This window comes from Cryptotermes secundus, unplaced genomic scaffold, assembly GCF_002891405.2.
Source record: "Cryptotermes secundus unplaced genomic scaffold, Csec_1.0 scaffold143, whole genome shotgun sequence".
Lineage (NCBI taxonomy): Eukaryota > Metazoa > Arthropoda > Insecta > Blattodea > Kalotermitidae > Cryptotermes > Cryptotermes secundus.
In genome coordinates, this window is record NW_019741301.1 from 727,103 (window position 1) to 753,292 (window position 26,190).

The following is a 26,190-nucleotide window of genomic DNA, read 5'->3' on the forward strand; positions in this document are numbered from 1 at the left end:
CGAATGGGGGAGAAGAATGCATATAGCATACTGGTTGGAAAGCCAGAAGGAAAGAGACCACTGGGAAGACCAACAGGTACGTTTGTGGATAATAATAAAATTGATCTTAGAGAGATAGGATGGGATGTTATAGACTGGACTGATCTGGCTTACGATAGGGCCCAATGGAGGACCCTCGTGAACATGGTAATGAATCTTTGGCTACCATAAAATGTGGGGATATACTTGAGTAGCGAATAGAACCATCAAGAAAATGCTTAGTACTAAACCAGAAGGAAATAGAGTGGGAAGACCAAGGTTAAGATGGGAAGAATGTGAGTGGCAGGACATAAGAATTTTGGGTGTAAAGAACTGGAAGAATGTAGCATTGAATAGAGAAGAATGGCGAGCAATCCCGAGGAAGGCCAGGGCTCACAAAGGGCTGTCGTATCAGTGATAATGATGATACTTGAGTAGCTGCAAAACTGGCTGCCTCTCAAGGATGGCTCAGTTCCATAGAGTTATTTAATTATGATTAAGAAGGTGTTAGGATCAAACACGCCTATCCATCGCCCTTTAGGTCTGATGACTGTCTACACAGATAACAGTTTACTTACTCGACTGCATCTCGCTTGCGGCCAGGTTATTGAAGTGTGAATTTGACTATCTTGGTGGGGAACAAGCCTTCAGTGTTCATTCTTCCGTGGCATCCATTGGACTGTGTTTGAAAAGAACATCTTATCTGGACTCCTATTGACATTTCAAACCTGATTAACATTTCCACTGTGTTACACATAACGGTTTCTCCTCAGTGGTCCGCGTGTGGGAGGATGCTTACACAAGTCATTAATTGGAAGTCGGACTACTGTAATATTTACATTCCAGGTCGATTACAGTGGCTGTGCGGTACTGTTCCGATCTCTCGAACCCTATGGTTCTGGGTATGAATCCCGCTAGCTGCAGAAATGTTTGTCCGCCTTTTATCACATGCTATTACAGGACTTGGGATAGGCTGATTCTACGTCCAAGGAGTCCTCCTAATCATCTGTAAGATTCACAATTTCATAAGCAAATTCTGAATTGGACCGGTCACGGTAGCCGAGCGGTCTAAGGCATGTACTGTCTTCGCTCGCTTGGAAACTGGGATCGTGGGTTCGAATCCTACTCAGGGCATGGATGTTTAGTTTATGTGTGTGCGTTTTTCTGTGTTTGTGTACAGGTAGAGGCCTTGCGACGAGCTGATCACCCGCTCAAGAGTCCCACCGTATGTCTAAGATCTAGAAAAAGACCGAAGTGAACGGAGAAGTTCATGGAGGTAGGCCTAGGCCCACTGGGGCTGTAGTGCCAAGGAAAAAAAAAGTTAAATTTATCCCTGTGCTTAACTAATTAAGCACTACACCATGAAGGCGTATGGGGGAGTGGATATTTAGGTTCACATTTTCTTAACCTCGGTATTAGCTGGAGGTGAGTGGTCACCTTCACGCCCTTGTCGCTTTACCCCCGGGGAAAGAGACCACGGTGCCCATTGGGTAGGAGGCTGGGTGGACCCCAGAGCCAGTCTGGACGACGTGGAGAGGAGAAAATTCTTGATCCTACCGGGACTCGAACTCCGGCCCCTTGGTCGCCCAGCCCGTAGCCAGTCGCTATACCGACTTAACTGAAACAGGTCAGAAGCTTAATCTGAAAAAAATGAACGATAGAGACGAAGATTTGTGTGACGGATATTGAATATGGTATAAAGAAACAAACTCCGTGGCTTTAGTCCGCAAGCGAACTATACCGACCGAGCGACTGTCGCTTGTCGGCGAAGTTAGTGCCAAATTTAGCGGATAGAGGGTGTCGCGTGGTCAGTGGTCAGCGGAACGAATCCCCACGGCCATTAATTTCGGTTTTCTAGATCGGAAGAATATGGTATAAGCAAAATAAAACGTCAATGTTCACGCGATGACATATACGACATAAGCCACTTTTGACTAAACAATTTAGGCTTATCACAAAGACGACAATAAAAAGAACTGTAACACGCACAATTTCTATCTTTTGACAGTACTAGATAAATACATAGAATTTGTTTCGGCCATTGCAAGGCCTAGATATTCTGTTGCTCGGTTCTCTCCGCGGCGACTCGGGTTCTATAAATAATCAGGCAATACGGGGGCTTGTGGTAGCTGAAGTGACACTGGGACGGAATATCTCCGGCTACTTCGACTTCTCTCTACGATTCTGACTTCAGTGACTGATCCGTATTAATCGATTATCCCCTTTTCCGACGCAATGTAGCCCGATACCGATACCAGTCAACATGTGCTCTGAAGGAAGTAAAGGAGGGATAGGAAGCAAGGAAAGACATACAATATATAGTGATGACAAATGTAATATTAGTGAATATTGGTTTTCAGTGAGTGTGAAATGTTTATTAAACGTATTTTCATGCGACTTGGCTGCCAATTCTGGTGAAAAACTCAATTCCTATTCTCCAATTCATTCATCCGAAAATTGTACGCTGAATGTTCTTGTTACAAAGCCAACGAACAGTAAGAGCGTTGTGAGACTTCAGTCCGTTGGTTCCTGATTGGAATATGAGCATCAGATAGGCCGTGTTTTATTTACGTGTGATGTTGCAATAACAAAGCAGTGATGTAATCAGAGAGCAAAGTAGCAACGAATGGTCATTGTGTGTGTGTGTTAAAACTGCCACTCTCACGCACGCACAAGCGGAAAATAGGGCAAGCAACGAGATTACTTCGGTTAATGAAACGAAGTTATGCCGTCCGCATGGCACTAGGACCCTCTCCCGTATTGTCTGGGATACAACAGCTCTCAGAGTTCTTAAAACAAATAGGAATGATTCCTCCTTATGCAAATATAGAACGTTCCAAACAAACAGTGCATGAGCTGTTGACTTACATAGACTGAATTCTGTTTGTTGAAGTATTACCTTTTAATTAATTCTACGTAATAAATTTGTTTCAGGGGCTTAAGTGAAATCCTTCTATTCTGAGAGTCGAGGTCCGTCATATCTCCTGTCCCCACAGACGATGGAGAGTGTATGTAGTGTGTGTGTGTGTGTGCATATATATAGTAACGAATTTGAGCAGCAGGTCGGTAAACACTAATAGAGACAACAATAAAAGGGAAACTGTGTTTTCTGTGGTACCGCGTCACGACCGTTACTAAGCAACTGTTCGGTAAAAAACCTCAACAACAGATAGAATGTTTTTTGTGTGGTCCGTGCCGAGAAAAACTGCGCTGGCAAGAGCCAGCAGCCTGTAGGAAACATAGACCCATTCTCCCGTCAGAGAGGGTGCCCCACAAAAAAGATCGTTAACTGTAAAAGTTTAATAAATCTCTAGTCATGAACCCGAGATGAGTTCCTTGCAATAGCTCCTCAATTATCCTCACGAGCCTGAGTGGACCCCGTTCCAGAACCAATACTTCTCAGAAAACCTAGTAACGCCGGGAATCGAACCTCTGGATCTGTAGGCAGGAACTCTGACCACTAGACCATAGAGGCGGTCATATACCTAAGTACTATTAAAATTTATTCGTGACTCATCACGAGAAACACGATGTAAATGACTGACGATAATTCAGACTTTTTAGCCTACTTTCCCGTATCCTGATAAGAATTTTAGGTTTAAGAGGTCACTTTGCTGTCTGTGTGTATTTCCCATAACATTTCTGAAAGCCTGAATCAATATTTACGGAACTTAATATGCATATCTTGCCACCTGCAGCCATCTAAGTGGCGTAATTTATAAATTCCCCCCGAACACTAATTCCCACACTACAGTCTCTCAAAAATTTCAGATAGCCTTAATATTATTTGAATGCCTGAATAGATCGTCATGAAACTTGGTGTGTGTATCATGCTGTCTGAGACAATTTTAACGGCTACTTCATAAATTTCCCCATCAGTAATACCAACATTGCAGCCCCTCAAATTTTTAGGTAACAGCCTTCATATTACTTGAATACCTGAATCGATTATCACGAAATGTAGTATGAACACGAATATCATGCCACATGAGGCAATCACAATGCCGTACTTCACAAATTCCTCCGGTTTTACTAAATTTCGAAATATCTAAATAGTGCAAAATGCTGTAGATGAAAGGTAAAGAAAAATATGTTAACAATTTAATTACATGGACTTTCCACATTCTTGCTCACTTGCTTACAAATAAGAGACACAAGACTGTACTTGGACTTGAAGCGATAAATATTTGGGGTCTTAAACATTAACACTTAAAAATTCTTGAGATTAAGAAATAGGGCAAAGTTCAGTTTTTGAGAATCAAAATTCCATCCGGATTATTTCAATTACAGCTCATGAGCAGTAAGTGGGAAGATTTCATAGTAGTGTTTAAAATTCTCTAAATCTAGAAATAAAGAAAATTGTTTGCTAATTCTAGACTCTATACTTCATATTTCGTTTAATTGCTGTACTGCATAAACGTCTAAAGTTTTTCATGTTCTCCTGAAAAGTGACACTATCACGGCCGGAAGTGGGGTGGCCACGGGACACTCAAGATTTGGAGGCCTCTATGGGTAACAACAAATTTAGGTTATGGCAATTCTTTTTCTGTCCTTATTTCTAATAAAAGTAAAAAAAGTAAAGCTATCCCCAAACAAGACAGTGAAGGCCCATATGTTTTTGAGACGTTGAGGGTCCCACATTGTCTAGCCAATCGGCTCAAAGATGGCGGTAAGGTTGTCAGCCTTACGCGCCGGCCGCGCTTTACTCCCCAGGAAAATTATTTAATTAATTCCTGGTACTCATTTCTGTTAGAGGCTGAGTACACCCCAGGGCCTAGTGCGGCTGGAAGCATTAGGTCCAATGACCTCATCGGGACTTGAACCCACGACCTTCCGGCTTGTAGCATAGCTCCTCAACCACTACGCTACCGCGTGCCCCCCCCTTATTTCTAATAATAACTAAAAACACAAAATATTTTTTCGTGAATTTCTAGAAGCAAATACATATTAATACAATCTGTGGATTAGTTTCTGTTTTGTTGGAGGCTCCGTGCTGTTCCCCTTAAAGCCGGTCCTCAATTCCTTAATACAACAGATCTCATTCTACGAAAATGTCTTGATCAGGTTCAGTAACTGAATTTCTTAAGACAGACCATGTTCCATGCAATTACTCTGTTGGTTTGTGGCCACATTCATGCAATACTTACGAGTGGGGCTCGGTTTCCGTCCGACCATGGCGATGCTGTAGGAAATGTTGTATTTCTTAGTCAGGGAATGCTGTGGTCTTGCCTTGTAGTAGGTTCCTAAAGTTGCCAGCACTGTACTGTTGTACTTTCTTTGCCGGAAAGTAGAATAAGGTAACACAATTCCAAACGTAACGCGTTTTAAGTTCCTCTGTAACATCGCGGTTTTACGCATTCCGCTACCAGTCCGACTTCTAAGAGCGGCTGTACTTACAGTTGCCATTAGCGTCAAGAAGAGCAAGATAATTCGAAACCTCACCATCGTTAGTAGCCGTAACTTTCATGCACTTCCTTGGCTGATCTTGTCACTTGTTTGTATCATGACACTTCATCCATAATTCTTCAAGTGTTTATTCAGACACTGGATAATTGTATCAATTCGCCATCATTTAGCATTAATATTCACATTAGAATAATTATATAAAATTATGACAGGCATTAGTTACTGTAAAATAAATGTCTAAATACAGGGAATAAAAATAGTATGGTGAATATTATACAATGATTTAAGGGAAGGAGGCAAGCTCTATATCCGAGATATTAATTTTGTCTTATTAACGTATATTTTCTGAACAACTGTAAACTCTACACTCCTCAAATTCGGTACACAGTTATTTTATGCATTTTAATACGTAATGCCTTCTATTTATATCTGACACATAGATTCATGTGGGGCATGCGGTAGCGTAGTTGGTTGAGGCATTATGCTATAAACAGGAAGGTAGAGGGTTCGAGTCGCAAAAAGATGGACTTTTTCGATTTACCTATCCTTCAGGCCGCACTATGGTCCTGGGCTCGACTCAGCCTCTAACAGAAATGTGTGCCAGGAATTTTCTTGCGAGGTAAAGCGCGGTTGGCGCGTGAGGCTGACCACCTCACCGCCATCTGTGTGCCGATTGTCTAGAAAATGTGGGAGCCTCGACGTCTCACAACCCTACGGGCCTCCACGGCCTGTTACAGGGATAATTTTACCTTACCTTTACATAGAGTCATGAAGCCAATAAATAATATCATCGGAAACGAACAAATTAAGCTTTGATAAGAAAAATTCCAAGAAATCCGTTTACAAACATGTTACTATCACGAAAATAATTTCGCTTAGTGTGGGGTGGAGTCCAACTGGGTCCACTCGGCATGATGGCCACTAATTGGCCTATTGTACTTGCCCCGGTTGATTATGATGATGCAGAAATTGGTGGAATGAAGATTTGCAGGGGAAACCGAAGTACTCGGAGAAAACTAGCCCCAGCACCACTTTGTCCACCATAGATCCCAATTGACCAGACCCGGGATCGAACCCGGGCCGCCGCGGTGGGAAGCCAGCGACTAACCGCTTGAGCTATGGTGCAGCCTTTGCTAGTACGAAAGTCAATACATGTAAAGAACCCATAAATAACTCTGTACCAAACGCGGAACTGCAGAGTATCATGCAGTTGTTTAGAGAAATGTACTTTAATATTACGAAAGTCACACTACAGACATAGGGTTAATCACCTCCTCCTTATAGAGATTATTGTATCAGCTTCTAAGTCGTGCCTGCGAGCACCTGCTGCATATCGGCCAGGTTCTCAATGTGGCATTTCCTATATCGGCATCAGCGATATAACCTTGTCTGACAATACCGGGAAATACGTTTTTGGTAAAAATAAACGTTGGATGAATGTAAAGGTGAAGTCCCTGTATTTAATCACTACGCCATGAAATTGAACGGGAGATTGGAGTTACAGCTGAAAGCCCTAGACTGAGGCGAGTGGACATCATGGACCGGCCACTTAAACCTCGGGAAATAACCTTCTGGGTAGGAGGCTGGGTGACACTAAGGGACAGTATGGATGGTGTGCAGAATAGGAACATCTCTTGATCTACTGGGAACGGAACCCGGTTCCCGGTTCGCCAAACTCGTATCCTAATCACTATATAGAGTAAATTAGACTCCCATAAAATGAGCTTCATAATCTTTATAGGAACCTACTGGTCTTCTGGGATGTGACGCCCTATAGTCTGGTAGACAATTACCAAAGTTTTTAAGACACACATAACTGCGACATTCCACTTCATGACTCAAAAGTATACAAAACCCATCACAGAACTTCACATCTCATAGATCCTAAAAGTCCGACATTTATAGTATTACAGTACGCTCAGGTGAAGTGAGAAATAGGTAAAGGTAAATTTGCAAAGGCAAAAAGGTAAAGCTATCCCTGTAACATGCCGTGGAGGCCCATAGGGTTGAGAGACGCAGAGGCTCCCACATTTTCTAGACAGTCGGCTCACAGATGGCGGTGAGGTTGTCAGCCTTACGCGCCGGCCGATCTTTACCCCCTAAGAAGATTCCTGGTACTCATTTCTGTTAGAGGCCGGGTCGAGCCCAGGGCCATAGCGCGGCTGGAAGGACTGGGCAAAGTGACAAATATCCAATTACCTCAATGGGAATCGAACCCGCAACCTTCCGGGTTGTAGCATAGTGCCTCAACCAACTACGCTACAGCGTGCCCCAAAGGTAAATTTGTTTCTGCCCTTAATTAATTAAACATTATGACATGGACCCCGGAACCGGTCTGGGCTCTGTGGAGAGGAACCTTGCTCCTGCCGGGAAATCGAACCCCGGCTCTCCAGCTCATAGCCCGTCTCTATACTGACTGAGATATCCCGACTCATATGTGAAAGGTTTCGGTTCCAGAAACCTCAGGGAAAGTAGTAGCTAGAAGAACATTTAGTTATGAGAAGAAAACAAGACGTGAAGTAACCGACTGGGTTCTCTAGCTAACCGACCGAAATTTTGTACACGTTTCTCACCTACTGAACTCATCGTTCGATCCCTGTCCATCCCATTCCTGCCAGTTCTATTATTCTAAAAATGCATGATGTAATTTTCTTCCCATTCATGTTACATATATTTCACTATCACAGACGTCTGTGGTCTAGTGGTCAGAATTTCTGGCTACATATCCAGATGTCTCGTGTTCAGTTCCCGGCGCTACAACATTTTCTGAGAAGCAGTGGGTCAGGAACGGGGTCCACTCAGCCTCGTAATGATAACTGAGGAACGATTTCAAGGAAATAGCGGCTCCGGTCTAGAAAACCGAAATCAACGGCCGTGGGGATTCGTTGCGCTGACCACGCGACACCCTCTATCTACTAAAATTGGCACTAACTTCGCCGACAAGCGGCGGCCTCTCGGTCCGTGTAGCTCGCTTGCGGACTAAAGACACAGAGTTCGTAGGAGTATGAGTGATGATGATGGGTCGCAAGAAGATTTTGTTGTATTCATCTTAATAATAAAATAACTGCTATAAAAATTATGAATTCTTAAATCAGTATGGTGCAAGGCAAGCAACAAGTAGCAGCCATATTCTCAACAAGTGTCTCCTATATCATTGTGTCTTAATCGGTGGTACGCGTGCCTGGAGGTGGACGCGAGAGAGGTCTCTGCGGTACGTGAACACGACTGAAACGCGTGAAAGTTATTTTTGTATACTTTTTAAGCCGTCACAAATACGATGGAAAGTTTACTGAATATATGTAATTTTTTTCCAAATATCTGATTACGATTAATTTTTTAAAAACAAATATTGAAATGGCGGAAAATGACTTTTTCAAAATTTTAGTTTTTTGGGATATTCTAAAAAGAATATTTTTACGAAAATGCACTTTTCAAAAAAGTTGAGAAACATTGATTAACATGTCTATTTATCCATTGCATGAATTACATTATTGTTTTTTTAACTTCACATTTCTATTATTGTGGAATCTACAGTATTACAGTATATCTTACAGGGCTTTCTACTGGAACGGTTCAGGGTCTAAATTAGTTTGAATTTTTAAATAATCCTAATCTATTAAACGACTAGCGCTGTACATTGTATTGGCAGAAAACAGAAGCTTTTGGTTTGCTATGTTAGTACGCCTCTCGACCGGATGTAGCGTTGACAACAGCCGTGAAATAAAATGGCGAATTTCCCAATGGCCCGCCTCCTCAATCACCTGACTTCACCGCATCATGATGTAATCCCACAGGAAAACTCAAGGATCAAGTGCATCGAGCCTCCTATCATGAATCATTGTTGAATGCCGGTAAGAAATTTTGGATCTGCTGCCACTACTAACCTGATATGCTCACCCATTTGTGGGACGAATTATTGTATAGGTTGGACACTGTCACCTTCACGCGACAACACCGAAGATAACATTTGGAAAATGCACTGGGAAAGAACTCTCTCTTCTTCAGCAGTACAGTGCACTCTGTTTCACATTTTCAAGTCTCACAATGACTGAGACACGGGTTTGGATTGGTAGTTGGTTTTATTAATAACCTACACGTCGTAACTACAAGGAATTATAAACTATTGCTGCTTTACACAATGTACAATCACTCCACGCTAATTTCTTGAGTCTATCTGCACTAGTCTTCACTAGTTTATAATGAGGGCACTATAACAGTCTCACTTAATCACACTCCAAATATTACACATGAATAAAGCCTTCAATCATACGTTAAGTCATCACAGGCCCACTTAGGGATAGATAAGGTAGATTAGATAGGTAGATAGACAGACAGGCAGACAGACGGATAGACGGATGGACTGATAGATAGATATGTAGGTAGGTAGGTAGAGTGAGTGGGTAGGTAGGTATGTAGATATATTTTTTAGTGCATATACTGCTCTCTGCATTAATCATCTGTAATTGCCACGCTCATCTGGTCGTCTGCGAACACGACTGTACTTGGAATTAAGTTCTTCATTAAAATATATCCTTTGAGGACCTGCTGCCTACCTTTAGTGACTTCGTCATTGTTACGATGCACGTGATAAGAACACCGACTACTCCTCTTTTGAGTCTCAGTGGCTTCCTTCTTCACTGTTTTCTGCAACACTGTCGTTATGGTTGGCATTAGACTATTGGACTCGCATCCTTTTCAGGACGTTCCAACCTTCTCTTGTTCACATATTCCTCAGGAATGACCACAAATATTTATAACCGGTCCCTGAATCCCGGGTCTGGTCAAGTGGGATTTGTGGTGGACAAAGTAGCGCTGGGGCAGGATTTCTCCTAGTACTTCGGCTTCCCCTGCCAATCTTCATTCCACCAATTGCTCCACAATCACCCTCACCTATCATCTGGGGCTGGTACAATAGGCCAGAAGTGGCCGCAGTACAAGGGACTTAGGCCCACACCACTAGCAATAAAAGAAACCGGTCTCTGCACCTCACAGATTAATATAAGTATGCAAGATATAACTAATTCCAGCCTTGTTTTTAGTTAATGCGACGCCGTCGTATTGTGCGTGGCCCCGGGGTGGTTTCAGCCCACGTGACGAGTGCTTGGGAGAGGCAGCACTGCGGATGCTTTGCTGCTAGGAATATCCTGGGGTTTCCTGTGTCAACCCAAAGGCCGCCATTTGGGGTTCAGATTTAATTAAATTTAATGTCATTTCTTGGAATCGAAACGGAAGGGCTACGTACCATCTCAAAGGTTATGAAAAATGAGTATTTGAGGGACGTCGATACGCAGTGGATGCAAGACGGTCTGCACTAGTGCTGAGCCATACACAACAAAGCATTTAGCTGAGTACCACAAGCCCAACAGTATGAGATCATCATGTCGTAGTGTGAGTGTGAGTAATTTTAATAGAAACCTCATTGTGTAAAGTGGAGTGTACAGGTAGAATCTCTACAGTTAGTGGAAGCTACAGAAACATTCTATATGGCCAAGAAAAGAGGCTACATGTTTCATGGGCGGCAGGAATTTCTTTCGAAGAAAACTGTGTATGGATAACAATACAGAGATATCACAAAAATATGTATATACACTTCAAAGTACAATATATCTGCTTAAAATAATTTGTTGGTATGTCTTTGGTTCAACTTTGAAAATGTCTAGATAACTTCTATCACGATATAGTGTAGTGTGTATAGTGTGTTAATAAAAATAAAAACTAAACTATGTGGCCTGTAGTCTGCATGCGAAATATACCGACCGAGCGACCGCCGCTTGGAGGCGAAGTTAGTGCTAACTTTAGCGGATAGAGGTGTCTCGTCGTCAGCGCAACTTATTCCCACGGCCGTTAATTTCGGTTTTCTAAACCGGAGCCGCCATTTTTCCTTTCAAGTAGCTCCTCAATTATCCTCACGATGCTGAGTGGACCCCGTTTCAGACCGGCCACTTCTCAGAAAATCTGGTAGCGCCGGGAATCGAACCCGGGGCCTCTGGATCTGCAGCAAGGAACTCTGACCACTAGGCCATAGTGGCGGTCATAGTTTGTTAATAATCTGTATTAACACGTCTTAATAGACATTTTAGAAATTGAACCAAAGATGTACCAATAAATTATTTAAGCAGATATTTTGTATGTTGAAACACTTATACGTTTTTGGGGCCCTCTGTAAATTTAAAATTATTCTTGAGAACTAGGCGACATACGTTTAAATTAGGTCGCGACCCCGTGCGGGGGGGGGGAGGGTTCGGACTCCATATTCGAGAAATCATGTTTTAGAATGAGGGCAACATGACCGTAAGGTCAACACTAAAATGTTTAATTCATGAAATAATTCCGTACTTCTCTGCTTCCGTCCGGATGTACGCAACGGAATATGAAATTGGGAATTCACAGTAATCGCTGCAGGAGTATATGGAGTGGGCATGTTGCAACAGCGTCAAGCAGACCTCATGTGTTAAATTATTCATTTTTACCGCTGTTCTAATGCAGGGAATGGTTATTATGGCTTCTTTTTGCCCCTAAATTCCTCAGTACGAAATGCGCCACGATTTATTCCCTCCATAAGAGAAGTTGTTAGTGAACAGACATTTCCCTGGGGACATAATGATGGACCAGCTCTAAGGCTTCATAGTGTACAACAATAATCACTTTCACTCTTTATCTAAATTATATAAAATATTTTAAAGGTTTATTTTCTAGCACACGCATATAAGATTATGAAAAAGAGGGACAGCTCAGTCGGTATGGTGAAGGGCTAAGAGCTGGACGGCCGGGGTTCGATTCCCGGCAAGAAAATCTGTTTTCTCTTCTCCACAGCGCTCAAAACGGCTCTGGGGCCCACCCAGCCTCCTATCACGAGAGTACTGTGCTCTATTACCAGGGGATTAAAGTGGCCGGGGTGTGAAGCTGAACACTCACTTCCAACGGGTGCCGAGGTCAAGAATGGTGGAGGTATAGCTCCACTTCCTCATGTGTCTTGATGGCGTGGTGTTTAGTTAATTAAACACAGGGAGTATTTTACTACATGTTTCGGCTTTATAGAAAGCCATCGCAAGGCAAATACACAACTATCGTATTCTTAAGCAATTGAATTGCATATCATATAATTTAGTGCAGTGTTGGATTTTCGACAGTGTACCAAAATATAATATAAAACAAAATACAATAGAAGATAAAAAATTTGAACGAGATAAGTTACATAATTAAGAACTATACATATAATATGTCCTACTAAGGTAGGCTGTTGCAATCGTAATGTTATATCTTTGTTTTTGCGGACATGTGGCGACAGTTTTCTTGCTTGTATACACGTATGAAGTGGTTAAAATTGTATTTCATGTTTTATATTATAATATGCATTATGGTATATTGCCCCAAAACCAACACTGCACTGAATTATACGGTATGCAATTCAATAGCTTAAGAACAGGTTAACTGTGTACGTGTATTTGTCTGATGATGGTTTTCTAAAAAGCCGAAACATGTAGTAAAATAGTGTTAAACATCATCTGTTTTGTTGTTGTGTTGTGACGGATTTCAAGAAAGAAACACAACAGGATGCATCCTTTGAAAATTGTTTGTAAAATGTTGGGCATTTGACTTTCACTTTTGTTTTTTAAAACGAAATCTCTAAAAATCATTTGAGGACAGAAATAAATATTGTATCATGGCGTCATAATGTTTTTTACAGCTGAATTTATTTCGTTTTGCGCATCGTCTGCGTGTAGACAGTGTATGTTAATTGCCTGGTACATGTTTCAATCTTTCACCATTGGCTGCGCTGTTTACACCTTACAATGATCAGTGTTTACATTGGGTATAATATTAAGTTCTCAGTTGGGTATATTGGGTGTAATGCTGCATATACGACTGTGTTAAATGTTAAATACTGAAATTTTAATTTGACAACATTTTTAGAACGTTCTTGAATTCTGCAATATTTATTTCTGTACATATACCTAGATACTATTAGGAAGGCATAGATGGTAGGAGAATAGTAAAATAGATCTTAGAGAAATTGAATGCGGTGGTATGGGTTTGATTCAAGTGACTCAAGAGAGGGACCAGTGGCGGTCTCTTTGAGGGCTCCATCACATTTTGGGAAATTCTTGGGTAACTGAGCAACCGATGGTTTCTCAAGGACTCAGTTCCGTGGAATTGGTACGTGTGCTTAACATCGAAATTAAACTGGATTGATTTTTCTTAAAATTTGGTTTAAGCTCATAATTTAAATGTGCAACAGTAAGTTGTTATTGAATTCTGAGATCATTTTAAAGTTAGGTTTTTAGTTTCGTTTTCAAAAATACATTTCTAGGGTTATCACAGCCAACATGGCTAACAATATAGCTGTAAATTTTTACTTATTTGGGTCACCTGTTCATAAGTTCACAATGCGTACTCTTATGTATTGTTTTAAGGGACTAGGTCCCTTGTACTGCGGCCACTTCTGGCCTATTGTACCAGTCCCAGATGATAGGTGAGGGTGATTGTGGAGCAATTGGTGGGATGAAGATTGGCAAGGGAAACCGAAATACTCGGAGAAAACCTGCCCCAGCGCCACTTTGTCCACCACAAATCCCACTTGGCCAGACCCAGGATCGAACCCGGGCCTCCGCGATGGGAAGCCAGAGACTAACCTCTTGAGCTGTGGCGCGGCCAAAATTCTTACTTACTTCTACTCGGAAGATTGTAGTATTTCGGGAAAAGTCTGCAGCACACGGGCATCTGGTTCACTCAGATTCCTTTTGCTCTCTAAACAAAAGCAACAGAACAAATAACAGTGTCAAAAATACATAAATAAACTGTAAATTAAATTTATTTTTTGCAAATAAGCTTAGAAAAATAGAGTAGTACATAAATTTAAGGACATGTTCGTTTGCTTGTTCTGGACTTCTCAGAAATTAACGCGTTTCATGAAGGAAGTGCAGCTGTCACATTTAAGTGAAACATACGTGTAATACGCATTATCTTTGCCACTGTATCGTTGCTGTAGATAACACGTGATTTATTCCAAATATTTATCCCGGAATAACAGAAATGCATGCATACTTTCTAAAGAGAAGATGAATTTCTCAAGCGCGTCAACAAGACAATGTGTTTCTTGTGTTCAGAACACTGTGTTTCGGAGGTGGTTTCTCGAACTGAATCCAATGTACCGCGATTATATGCAAAATATCTGACATGTCTAGCAATAGTTATGCCATCTTGAAGTAATCACCCTGTCATCTCTATAATAAAGAAAGGTAAAGTACTTTCTGGCATGTACTGTCTTCGCTCGCTTGGAAACCGGGATCGTGGGTTCGAATCCCACTCAGGGCATGGATGTCAAGTTTGTTTTTCTGTGTTTGTGTACAGGTAGAGGCCTTGCGCCGAGCTGATCACCCGCCCAAGGAGTCCTACCGAATGTGTAAGATCTAGAAAAACCGAAGTGAACAGAGAAGTTCATGGAGGTAGGCCTAGGCCCACTGGGGCTGCAGTGGCAAGGAAAAAATAGTTTCTATATTTAATTAATTAAAGAATTAATCACCACACAATAAAGATGTATGGGGAATGGAGGTAGAATTCCACCATTCTAGATGTCGGGACCAGATGGAAGTGAATTGTCAACTTCACACCCCGCCCCATTTGCCCTGGAGAGTCCCATGGACCCATTAGATTGGAGGCAGGGTGGGCCCCAGAGACGATGTGGACACTGTGGAATAGAAGAAAAAACTCTTGGCCCTCCGGGAATCGAATCCCGGCTGTCCAGTCCGTAGCCCATCGCTCTTTTAGTTATGTTCCACGCAAGATCATGACGCTCCCTCAGGTTTCGGACGAAGGGACGGCCTCCAGACACGTAGGGTAGCTGCGAATATATTGAACTACAAGTTTCGTACGGTGGAGAGTTGAGTGGTGAGGAAATAGCCACTTCACTTAAAATTGTACGTGGAATGTAAAAAATACTATGCGCGGCCTTGGTCTTAAATTTCTTCCTTTCAGCGACTTAAGGAATGGAAAATTGCTATTGGATTTGCAATGTCTGGGTAGATAGGAGGATAACATTAAAATGGAACTTAATGAAACAGAATATGAATTCCCAAACTGTGGGACGTGACCCTCCAGGATCCCGTTGAGTTCTCAACTATTATTTCCAAACATTATTCTATCCACGAAGAATTTTATCAAGTCGGTCAGTATGTACAGGTTTTTGCGGGAAATCCGGAAGGAAAGAAATACAAGGAAGACCTAGATGTAGATGGGAGAATAATATTGTAACGTATTTGATCAACGTGTTGCCAAGCAACGACTCGCTGAACAAGCTCAACAATATGGAGAGTGTTTTGTAATGGAGTCCGCGCCGCGACTGTTGCTATGCAACGACGAGGTAAATGTGCCTCTACAACAATAGAGACTGTGTTTTCCGTGAGTCTGCGCTGCGGCTAAATAAAAAGAGCGATTTTTAACTAGAATACAGCGGATTTGAACCAGAAGTGATAGTGACAGTGCGTGACAGAGTTCTCAGTTCTGAGTTCTCGGTAGGAGACAGCCACGGGAAGTTCGAAGAAGAGATAGCTTGTGAACTGAAGACTTTGTGTGTGCTATAGTGCTGTGGGATTGTGAGTGTGTAATTTAGTGGGACTCCTACAGTTCTCATGTTATAAATCCCTTGCCAGGAAACGGACAGTAAAGAAACAGACTGAGAAGATTAATACGGAGTGATTGTAAATTTTGTAAAGCAGCAATAGTGTTATTTGTAATTACGACGTGTAGGTTATCAATAATTCCAATTACCAATCAAAACCAGCGTCTCAGTCACCCAAACACGTGACAATATTAGAATCTTGGAGAAATTGGACGGTGGGATATGGTCTGGATTTGTCTCGCTCAGGATAGGTACAATTGGTATTGGTACTATAAACATAGCAATGAGCCTTCAATTTCCATAAAACGTAAAGAATTTTTGAGCCATTGAGTAAATGATTGTTTCTCAAGAAGGACTCAAGTCCATGGAGGTGGATAGTTTAGGTAGTAGGTAAACGTGCAATATTTAATATTGGTGCTAGAGGAATTGTTATTACACTTGACGAAATATTTCATGCCTGTACAGGTTTAAAGAGGCCGCAAAAATATTTAGGATTCTGCCGTCACGGTGGAGAGTGACGAAGTTTTCGGAACAGTGTGAACAGCGCTTACCACTAACCAGCATACGCGGGATGGTTACTAAATTTATACTTTAATTTAAAGACAGAATGACAGAATTTGATAACCCCTCTAACAGTATGCTCAGTGGGCGCGTCTGGCTGAGCATACTTCCTACCAGCACGCTCTTATAGATGCGAAAATGCACTTGTAGGGAGTTTGTGGCTAACTGAGCTACTATCAGCTTCAGAAAGGAGATTTATACGATACGAATTCATGAAATAACAGGATTTCGGAAACGCCCATTTTTTTTTTTTGAAATGCGAACAATTTGTTATCCATGTTAGATGGGCCCCTTGTCACAACGGCATGGCGCGTCCTCAGGTTGCGGATGGAGGAGACGCCCTTCATGTATTATTATTAACTGCGAATGGGATTTTATCCAGTGGCAGTGGTACTACAATAAGACACAAACACACAAATAACACACCACACACAAAACTACGCAAACATTAAATGACAGCTGGAGGTTAGCTGAGAATATATTGAATAAGCAGCCGCGGACAGCAGAGAAGGGGTGGTCCTCCAGCTTGGAGGTTGGGTGTGGAGCTAAGAAGAAGCCTCAGTCCTGGACAGATTCCTTTGATAAACGACGTAAGCGAAGGAAACTGGATATGTGATTTGACTGATATGGCTCAGGATAGGGACCAGTTGAGGGCTCTTGTGAACATGGTAATGAACCTTCCGGTTCCGTAAAATTCTGGGAAGTTCTCGAGTAGCTGCTCAATTGGTCCATAAGTGAATGTATAAGTCAGTTTATAATTTGACCTGCTTATCCATGTCAGCATGTTTTAATAATTATTGCCCCCGACGTGGTTTAGTAATTAGTTCGATATATCGTCACCTGTTTGTTTTGTTTGATGGATTGTGCCCACAGTTTAATCCTATACTGATTTGATGCATATTTAGAGGCGATGCTTGTTTACATAAACGAAACTAGTGTTTTTTATTGATAAATTATATTTACATCAAACAATTACTTTCGTTTTCTAGATTAAATTCGGAGACAAAACCAGCTGGCATCGATATCAGGGCCATGCCAAACTAAGGGGAAAGCTTAACAGTTATTTCAAGGGTTAACGTGTTTAAGGAGGATGTCGCTGTTAATATTTACAGAATAACAAGCCGGATATACTGGAAATTTCATGTGCAGTTTACCTCTCAGCTCACTGAACACGAAGCGGTCTCTCTGTAAAAGCCACTATGTAGGATTTACATTATTATCCAAATAGTACAATTTTTTTTTAAGATCTGGACATGACATGACGTCACTGACACAGAATACATGAATAATTCAGTCTTTGTTTAGAATTTCACTGACATGCAATTCCACAGGGTTTAAAATCTGATAGATTTAAACGTGTTTATGAGTATTATTACCGTTCTGTTATTTTTCTTTTTGTGTGGCAAGGGCGGAGAGGGAGGGATTAATGACACTGTGAGTAGCTAGATTATACACCAACGAATGAAAAGATGATAGATAATTGATGGAATTAGAAAGGATTAGGAAGAAAATATCCGTTGCATAATCGAGCTACTATCCCAACGTTTGTTGAAAACCACTGAAAGCTTCAGTCAGGATAGCCGGTATCCCGATAAAAATTCGAATTAAGCATTTGGCTCTAAAATTTTACAGTTATGCCAGCTTGCTCCGTATCTTCTGTTAAAGGTTATACTGTAAATTAGCGATTCCCGCTTATAAATATGCATATCTATGACCAGCAGCCAAATACGACTCGGCCATTGATTTATAGCCACAATAAATACAATTAAGATGCATAATGTATGAACTGTGTTAGTCGTAACATCCGAAACAATCAACGTTAGCAACGCCATCTGTAATCCCGCTCTGCTGCTAGCTAACAAGTGTGGCAAGTGGATCAGAAAGTTATGTATAGACTCGATTATTTTTTTATGGAAGTTTTGAACTTGCAGTTATGAGAATGATATACAGAATGCCTCGTTTTACAGGATGTTCCCGAACATCAAAATAGGTATGTTCCCATGAATATGCACCCGGAGGGCTTTCCTTAAAAAAAAACTGGCACTCACTAGAAAACTCCCACGTCCTGCCGTCAGAAACTGTAAACAGATGTTTACAGAACACTTTGTTTGTGTCACATGGTCTCCGTAGAGGTCCGATTGATGCCAAGTTGTTTAAATAATGGGCTGCAGCAGGCTTACTTTCTCACGTGATCTGAACTTTCTCAATTTGTGTTCTGTATGGATACCTAAAAACTAAGGTTTATGCCAGTGCAGTCGGTACTGCAAAGAACATGGAGGACCTATCGAGTACCTCTTGTAAGGACATCAAAATAGGTAGGTTATCACGACATGTAGACCCGTTGCTAAGCAACGATCGAGAAATAAGCAACTACACAACAGCCGTTGCTTGGTAACGGTTCCGCCAAAAGACACGAACGCAATAATTACATTGCAACAGACGAACAGTGTTTTCAACGCGGTCGTTGCCGAGGTGTTACAAGCAGGACAATTCAGTGGAGTTAAAGAGTTGGCTGGTAAGCGAGTGAGTTAGCTGGGGATCAGTCGTTATGAGCGTTAGCCCTTAGAAGCTGGTAAGTGAGGCCGGGGGATAGTTGGGGAAACCAGAGGAATTGGGACGTCTGCCGTTGGAAGCCGTTACCAAGCAACGGCTAGTGGACACTGTGACAGTGATTTGTAAAATTTAGTCACGAGTTGTGTATCAAGAAATCTAATAAATCCGGTCATCAATCCAAAACCCGTCTATTATCACTCCATGCACGTGACATCATAATACGTTTCTTGCTTCTCTTCTTCGGGGGCACAGCCGATTAAACTTGGGAAGTACAAGTACTTGTATATAAAGTGTCAGCACGGAAGTTTGAAGGGGAATAGGAACAAACTATTTAACTTATTTTGACAACCATAAATCATGCTGTAAAACACGACATGTACTAGGGGCATCCTATATTAAGTTATTTAACGGTATTATATTAACTGAAGATAAGATGTTGCGTCAGAAGAAGGCAGGGGATATGATGTGATTAGAAGAAACGAGGTAAAATCATAACACGATATTGTATTCATGCACTTTGAAACTTCCATCCTTGGACTTAATACTCCGGAACTCATGTTAGTTTCCTTATGAACGCATGTAATATTTAGCCTATGATGTGAAGGTTTCTCCGGTCTAGAAAACAGAGATTAACGGCCGTGGGGATCCGTTGCGCTGACCACGCGACACTCTCTATCCGCTAAAGTTGGCACTAACTTCGCCGACAAGCGGCGGTCGCTCGGTCGGTGTAGTTCGCTTGCGGACTGCAGGCCATGGAGTTTGTTTGTGCTGGTTTCAGTGGATACAGAGCAGTGATACGGAGCCTGCTTACTGACCGTCCGATTTTCCCACGAGTTATTCTCAGGGCGCAAAATTAAAAACTTCTGTAGTTATATTTTCTGAGATAAAACGTCGTGTATTCCGCTGAAACTCAACCGGCTTTCGGAGGAACGTGTCGCCTGCATTTTCAGGGTATAAATTTAAACCAAGCAACACACTAACGTGAAACCAAGTGTCTCTGCTTGCTACGTGGTTCGCGCTCGTTTCTTGTTTGGCTTATTCTTCGACCCCATAAGTGGAGGAACATGTTCTTCCGAAACGTCAGTTGACTTTCAACAGACTACGTGACATTATATTCCAGAAGATACAACTCTACATAACTACCGATATGATAACCTCAAATCCTATAAAAATATCTGACTTGCGAACCGTTTAAATTACCTTCGCGAGATATATAATGATCCTATAATCGGGGGACGCTATATGTTCCTCCTAAACGTCGCTACCATATTATACTTTGCCACAGTCCAGATGACCATATCATGGGTATTCACGGCCATGATATCGTCTTTTATAGCATGATTTGACACTGTCGGTGTGACTGATGCCTTTATATGTTTCGGTCAGTAAAGGACCATCCTCAGAAGGCACAACATGCCGAGAAAACTACCGTTACATTGGTCATAGTACAACAGATTGAATCAAAGTTTTGTATAAGGACTTTAATTAAGACAAATTATTGTTGAGTTAAAAATTGTTAAAATTCTTAATATTTAAAATCTTAAACCGCTAAGTTCGTGTCTTCGTGTCTCTTCTCTTAGTGGAAGACTGGGGAAGATATTGCCGCCCTTAGAGGTTGGGGCTGTGTTTTCCCCCCGTTTTTTTATTATATTGTGCTCCGAGTAGGGATCCTATCGTGACGTCCGAGCTCGAAATGAGTGCGGAAGGCTCACTGAGTGGCGATCACAGACTCTTTATTTTTCAAAAACGTCTCTACGACGAACGCACGCTGTGCACCCGACCACTCCATGTTACCAACTGAAACTGCATTCTCCCGCCGAACCAACTGTCCGCCCCCCACTCTACGCCTCCCCCCTGTCGTGACGTAACGGTAGCTTGAAATCCATCCATTTTTTTTTTCTGACGAACCTTGTAGTTGGTTAGGAATCTGCATGTTGTTAGGCTGTTACTCTTTTTGTTGCGTGTTGGGGCACTTTTCCTGTATGAACAATTTATTTTATTAGTTGGATTTCTGTTTCTAACACCGGTCGACTATGAAGAGTGTTCTTTTCTGCGTTTTAATCCCGTGTAGTCCTGTAGAATTTCACCGGACGTTTAGAATGATCTTACTGCTTCCATCTTCAGGTTCAGAGAGAAATCCAAGCAAGCAGCGGTAAGCAAAACACAGCCACTTGTTTGGTTTACATTTCAACCATGAAGATAGAAGCAATATATTCTTTCGAAACGTCGGTTGGCTTGTAACAGGCTACATAAAATCGCATTTTATAAGCTAACACGCTTTGTATATTTTTATTTTTTTGGCCAATTGAAAATGTGACATTTATTCAACATATTATTTAGGCTATGGTTTCCACGGTTTCTGCACTTTTAAAATTCTCACTTCTATAACATATTCTACCCATCAATAATACACTGGTTTACATTGATTTCACTACAGGGATTTAACTGACACCTGCCTTTCAATCGGTAGAAAGAGAGATTCACGTTAAACCTAAAAACTACTGACAAATTCCAAAATAAATCCGTTTATTGACAAATATCTTCAGTGGAATTTACTGAGATGATTTTGTCAACATGAGAGATAAACATTTGTATGAGGGATCTGCTGAGACCGCATATTTACTCTCAATATGCATCCAATTCTCTTCCTCATATATATTTATTCTACTTGACCAGCCAATAAGTTTATTTTAATTTTTTAACGTGTAAATAAAGTTTCAGGTATTTCATCGATGTTTAAGTTCTTTGTAAGAGATAAGGATTGATTTTGTAATGGAATGTCCAAAAATTTCAGTTAAAAATTACTGAATATAAAATGAAATTTCACCGACGAAATTTTTAGAACTGGCAATGACAAATTCTCAGAATTCTACCGCACAGTTTTGCCTTTGCTTCTTTCTGCACTCACTTCTCAGTACATAACTGTGACCATGTCCCCGGTGGCTTAAAGCAGAAATTTCGATACTGCAGCTGAATATAAGGTCTGTCTCTTTGAACAAGGGCGATAATTACAAGCGAAACAAATTGTAATATCGGTAATTCATTTCAATTCAATTCTTTATTTAAGTACTTACACAAAAGCCCAAAGGCAAGTTATAAAATAAACGCGAGAAAAGATTCAAACAACAAACGCATACACAGAAACAAAGACAAACCAACCTAACATGTATAATTTTGATAATAAACATTTTAATCAATGCAATCAGGCCGGGATAGCGCAGTCGGTATAGCGACTAGCTACAAGCTCGACGGAGTTCCAAGTCGTGGTAGGCTGCAGAATTTTTTCTTCTCAGTGTCGTCCAGACCTGCTACGGGACACACCCAGCCTCCTATCCAATGGGCACCGGGAGCTCTTTCCCCGGGGATAAAGCATCCGGGACACAGAACTGACCATCCACCTCCAATCAGTGCCGAGGTGAAGAAAATGTGGATATATACATTCACTCCGGCATACGCCTTCATGGCGTAATTTTAATTAATTAAGCACAGGGGAAACTTTACCTTATCATGCCAATGATAACTGGATGACAATACATGTATATAATGTCATGTGATACACGCGGTAGAGTAGTGGTTAAGGCACTATGCTACAAGTCAGAAGGTCGCGGGTTCAAATACCGATGAGGTCACTGGAAACGAAATAAGCTGCTCCAGATTAAATCGAATATGTTGATTACAAAAGTTAAATCGGGTTTACCATTAACGATTTTTTTAAAGGGCTATTTAACAACGAGGCTATATTACGTCGGACGGTGGAATGGCTTGCTGATTGGTGAATTGGAAATGATTTGGAAGAAAGTATTCATGGCCTAATCGAGACACAATTCCGGAATTGGCTTGGAGGGAGTGATGAAACCCACGGAAACCTTAAGATATAATAGCCATTGTACCGGCCAGGATTCGAATTAATGACTGATGTCGTTTACCAAAAACCTTGTACAATAATTTACCTCAGCTCAGGCACAGAGAACCCTGAATCTTGAAAGGAGAATTCATCCCTGTGCTTTATTAAGCACCATAGCATGAGGACGTATTGTTTGAGCGGAGGTATAGCTCCTCATTTTTACCTCGGCACTAGGTAAAGTTGAGTGTTCAGATTCGTGCCCCGTCCGCTATTCCCGCTGAGAACCCAATGGATATAAGGCTGGTTGGGTCCTAGAGTCGGTCTGGAGCACGTGGCGTACGGAATCGGGAAGCGAACGCTGACCGTCCAGCCCATAGGCCGTCGATATACCGACTGAACTATCCCCGCTGTTTCTCTTTAGTTTTCTCTAACTGGAGTATAAAGTTGTTAAATTATTCAGCCATTTAACTAACAAAGTACCTGTGATTTAATTTCTTGTTAACAAGTTACGTGTGTTGGATCGTGTGCGCCTGTGCTCACGTGTTACCGCTTGATAATTCTTAATCTATTTTTCTTATATTTTTTTAGGAAATACTTATGGCACAATCATGCTTAATCCCTGTCTCCCTTAATAAATCCCAAACAATGAACTAATTTTCATGGCAGCTAATCTGAAAGTCGTTCTCTTTAAAGGTCAACCTACCTCTTAGATTTTCATTTCGTACTATCAGCAAAAGCAATATGGCTGCTGAGATTCAAGTGAAACTATAGTCTGTGCAGAATATATACGGTGTATATATATATACCGTATTGGTTTACAGGTGGGGGAAGTGCTTTTCGCGCGTTACACACGGCGCCTCTCTTCATTAAACCAATGGCACCATATAGACACACTAAACAGTGCATGCTACTTAATGTGCCAATATTGTAGCCCGTAGAACCGTTTCTAGGTAACGGCTGGGTAAACACGTTCTCACAGCTACGATTACATATACAACAATAGAGGAACTGTTATGAAAAGTGTTTTCTGCTTGTCTTTGCCAAGGAGTTATAACGGAGGCAATTGGTGGGTCTGTGAAGAGAGGACTTGAACGCGTGAAGCTGAAGAATCTTCACTGTTAGAAGCCATTGCCAGGAAATGGCTGGTGACGACAGACACAGAGGACTAGTAAAGACTCAGCGGGTGCTGTGGTGATTTGTAAAGTGTGGAGATTACAGATGGGGCTGTAATTGATTGTAGTTCTGAGTCGTGTTAATGGTCAGTAAATCCAGCCATCCAATCCAAAACCCATGTATATTCACTCCATATTATGTGACAATATATTTGTGCGGAAACGGTTGCTACTGGTTCTGAGAAGTGGATGCTACGAGCTTGTTTCAGCAACACGGCTGAAAATCCTCAAACGGATAAGTCGGCGCGTTGTGAACTGCGCTTTTAGAGCTTATATATTTGTCGTATTTATTTACATGTTAGTATTCCAGATATTATGAATGAAGTATAGCAAAATTTAAGGTGGGCCCTACTGTCCTGGCACTTGGTGGAAAATCGAAAACAAAAATATATCGGCTGTACAAAATATACATATTGCTTTCCGGAAGATTGAGAGAAAGGTGAAAGTATCCTTATACGAAGGAGAGTCAGTAAATAGGGCACAAATGAATATAAAACGTAAAACATGTGATAATCGAACCTGGATAATACATTTACTTTTCTACACCATCTCCACCAACATTGATACACTTGCCCCATCGCTTTACCAGTGCGTCGAAACCCGCAGAATAGAAGTATTTTGACTGTTATCTCAGCCAATTCTGCACTTCCGTTTCAACCTTGTCATCAGCGAAACATGTGCCAAGTTTCTGCATACAATTTTGAAACGATTTACGTTGATAGATATTCATTCATTCATCAGTAATCTGTCAGACGACAGGTCCACAGTCTCTTCCAAAACAATTCCTCCACTTGATGCGATCTAGAGCTTTCTCCTTCAAATGAGAATATCCTCTTCTGTCTCCAAGGTCATCCAGCATCTTCTTAGGTCTTCTGGTTCGCATACATGGTGTCTCTGTTTTTGGAAAGAGACTATCCAGGAAAAGTGATAATGTGGTAGTTTTTCCATTTGCTTTCCACATCGCCGTACAACAGCCGTTCAAACCACTCTGGTCACGCCTGTTGCTATACGAACTTGAACCATCTCGAGCATCATTTGCTCTGTGCTTCAAGTCGCTGCTGATGACGCTGCTTCCGGCATCAGTTTTTGGTTTTTGGTGTCTCTCTTCGTCTGATGCCTACCCTTTGACCTGTCCAGCAAGGGAGGCCCTGCCAGTAGCTACGCTACCACTGGTATAGCTCTCAGGGTCCTTGGCATACTCAAACTCCCTCACCACGATAAGGTGGAGACACCAACGAGGGGGTTGATAGATATATCCCACTGTAAAGAGGAAGCACTTTTTTTGTGAATATCCTTTGCATTGAGTCCATTTGCCCAAAGAAAACGCTGCTTTTCGGTAATATACTCCTCAGGCACGGTGGCCATTTTGACTACTGAAACCAGTATCCGAACATGCATGTACGCGTCTGCTACCTAGACTGTCATGAAGCTGGATTGTGCTGCTACGTAGTGATATTCATAGAAAATATATTACATCCATTACAGCTGTTTTACTTCCAAATGTAACATGTTTACTGACTCTCCCTCGTACATAAACAAGTATATAACACATAAAATTTCTTATTTGCTGTGTCAAAAAACCAAAAACATAGACCTACCTACAATTCCTGCACTACACACTTTGCTACTTACACATTATCGGATGACCCAAGTATCTTTAATATTGTAGACATGCTGTTCGCCATGTTGTTTTCCATGTTAACGCTGCCAATTATAGATATTTATTTGCAAAACCAAAACCTAAACTATAACCTTAGAATGTTTTAAAATATTAGTTTCTAAAACCAAAGGAAACACAAAAGCAATTCAAAACAAAACCAATGACCTCAGTTTGTGGACTTGATAATGGGGGTAAAGTATAAGGTTAGTCTTTGGGTATAGTTCTCACAAATAAAATTGTACGCTTTACATCGCTAACGTAGCGAACAATATTGGGATAATATTTTAAAAGTTGCTTGGGTTCCGTTTTAATATATAAACTCTTAGAATATGTCTTTAACATGACGCGTCTGAACACA

The 26,190-nt window shown here is 41.4% G+C and overlaps 1 protein-coding gene across 6 annotated transcripts in view; it reads right to left on the reverse strand.

The window, feature by feature from the left end:
• Nucleotides 1-26,190, reverse strand: part of LOC111872686 (glutamate receptor ionotropic, NMDA 2B) — a 309,458-nt gene that overhangs the window by 280,806 nt on the left and 2,462 nt on the right. For 3 of the 6 annotated variants that reach the window (XM_033754788.1, XM_033754785.1, XM_033754787.1), the window contains exon 2: nucleotides 5,166-5,661. In XM_033754788.1, the coding sequence (XP_033610679.1) occupies nucleotides 5,166-5,463 (298 nt within the window). In that variant the 5' untranslated portion in view covers nucleotides 5,464-5,661. Of the gene's footprint in view, nucleotides 1-5,165; nucleotides 5,662-14,093; nucleotides 14,173-26,190 lie in introns of all 6 variants that reach the window. The other 3 variants (XM_023866807.2, XM_033754786.1, XM_033754789.1) reach the window with 2 other exon arrangements.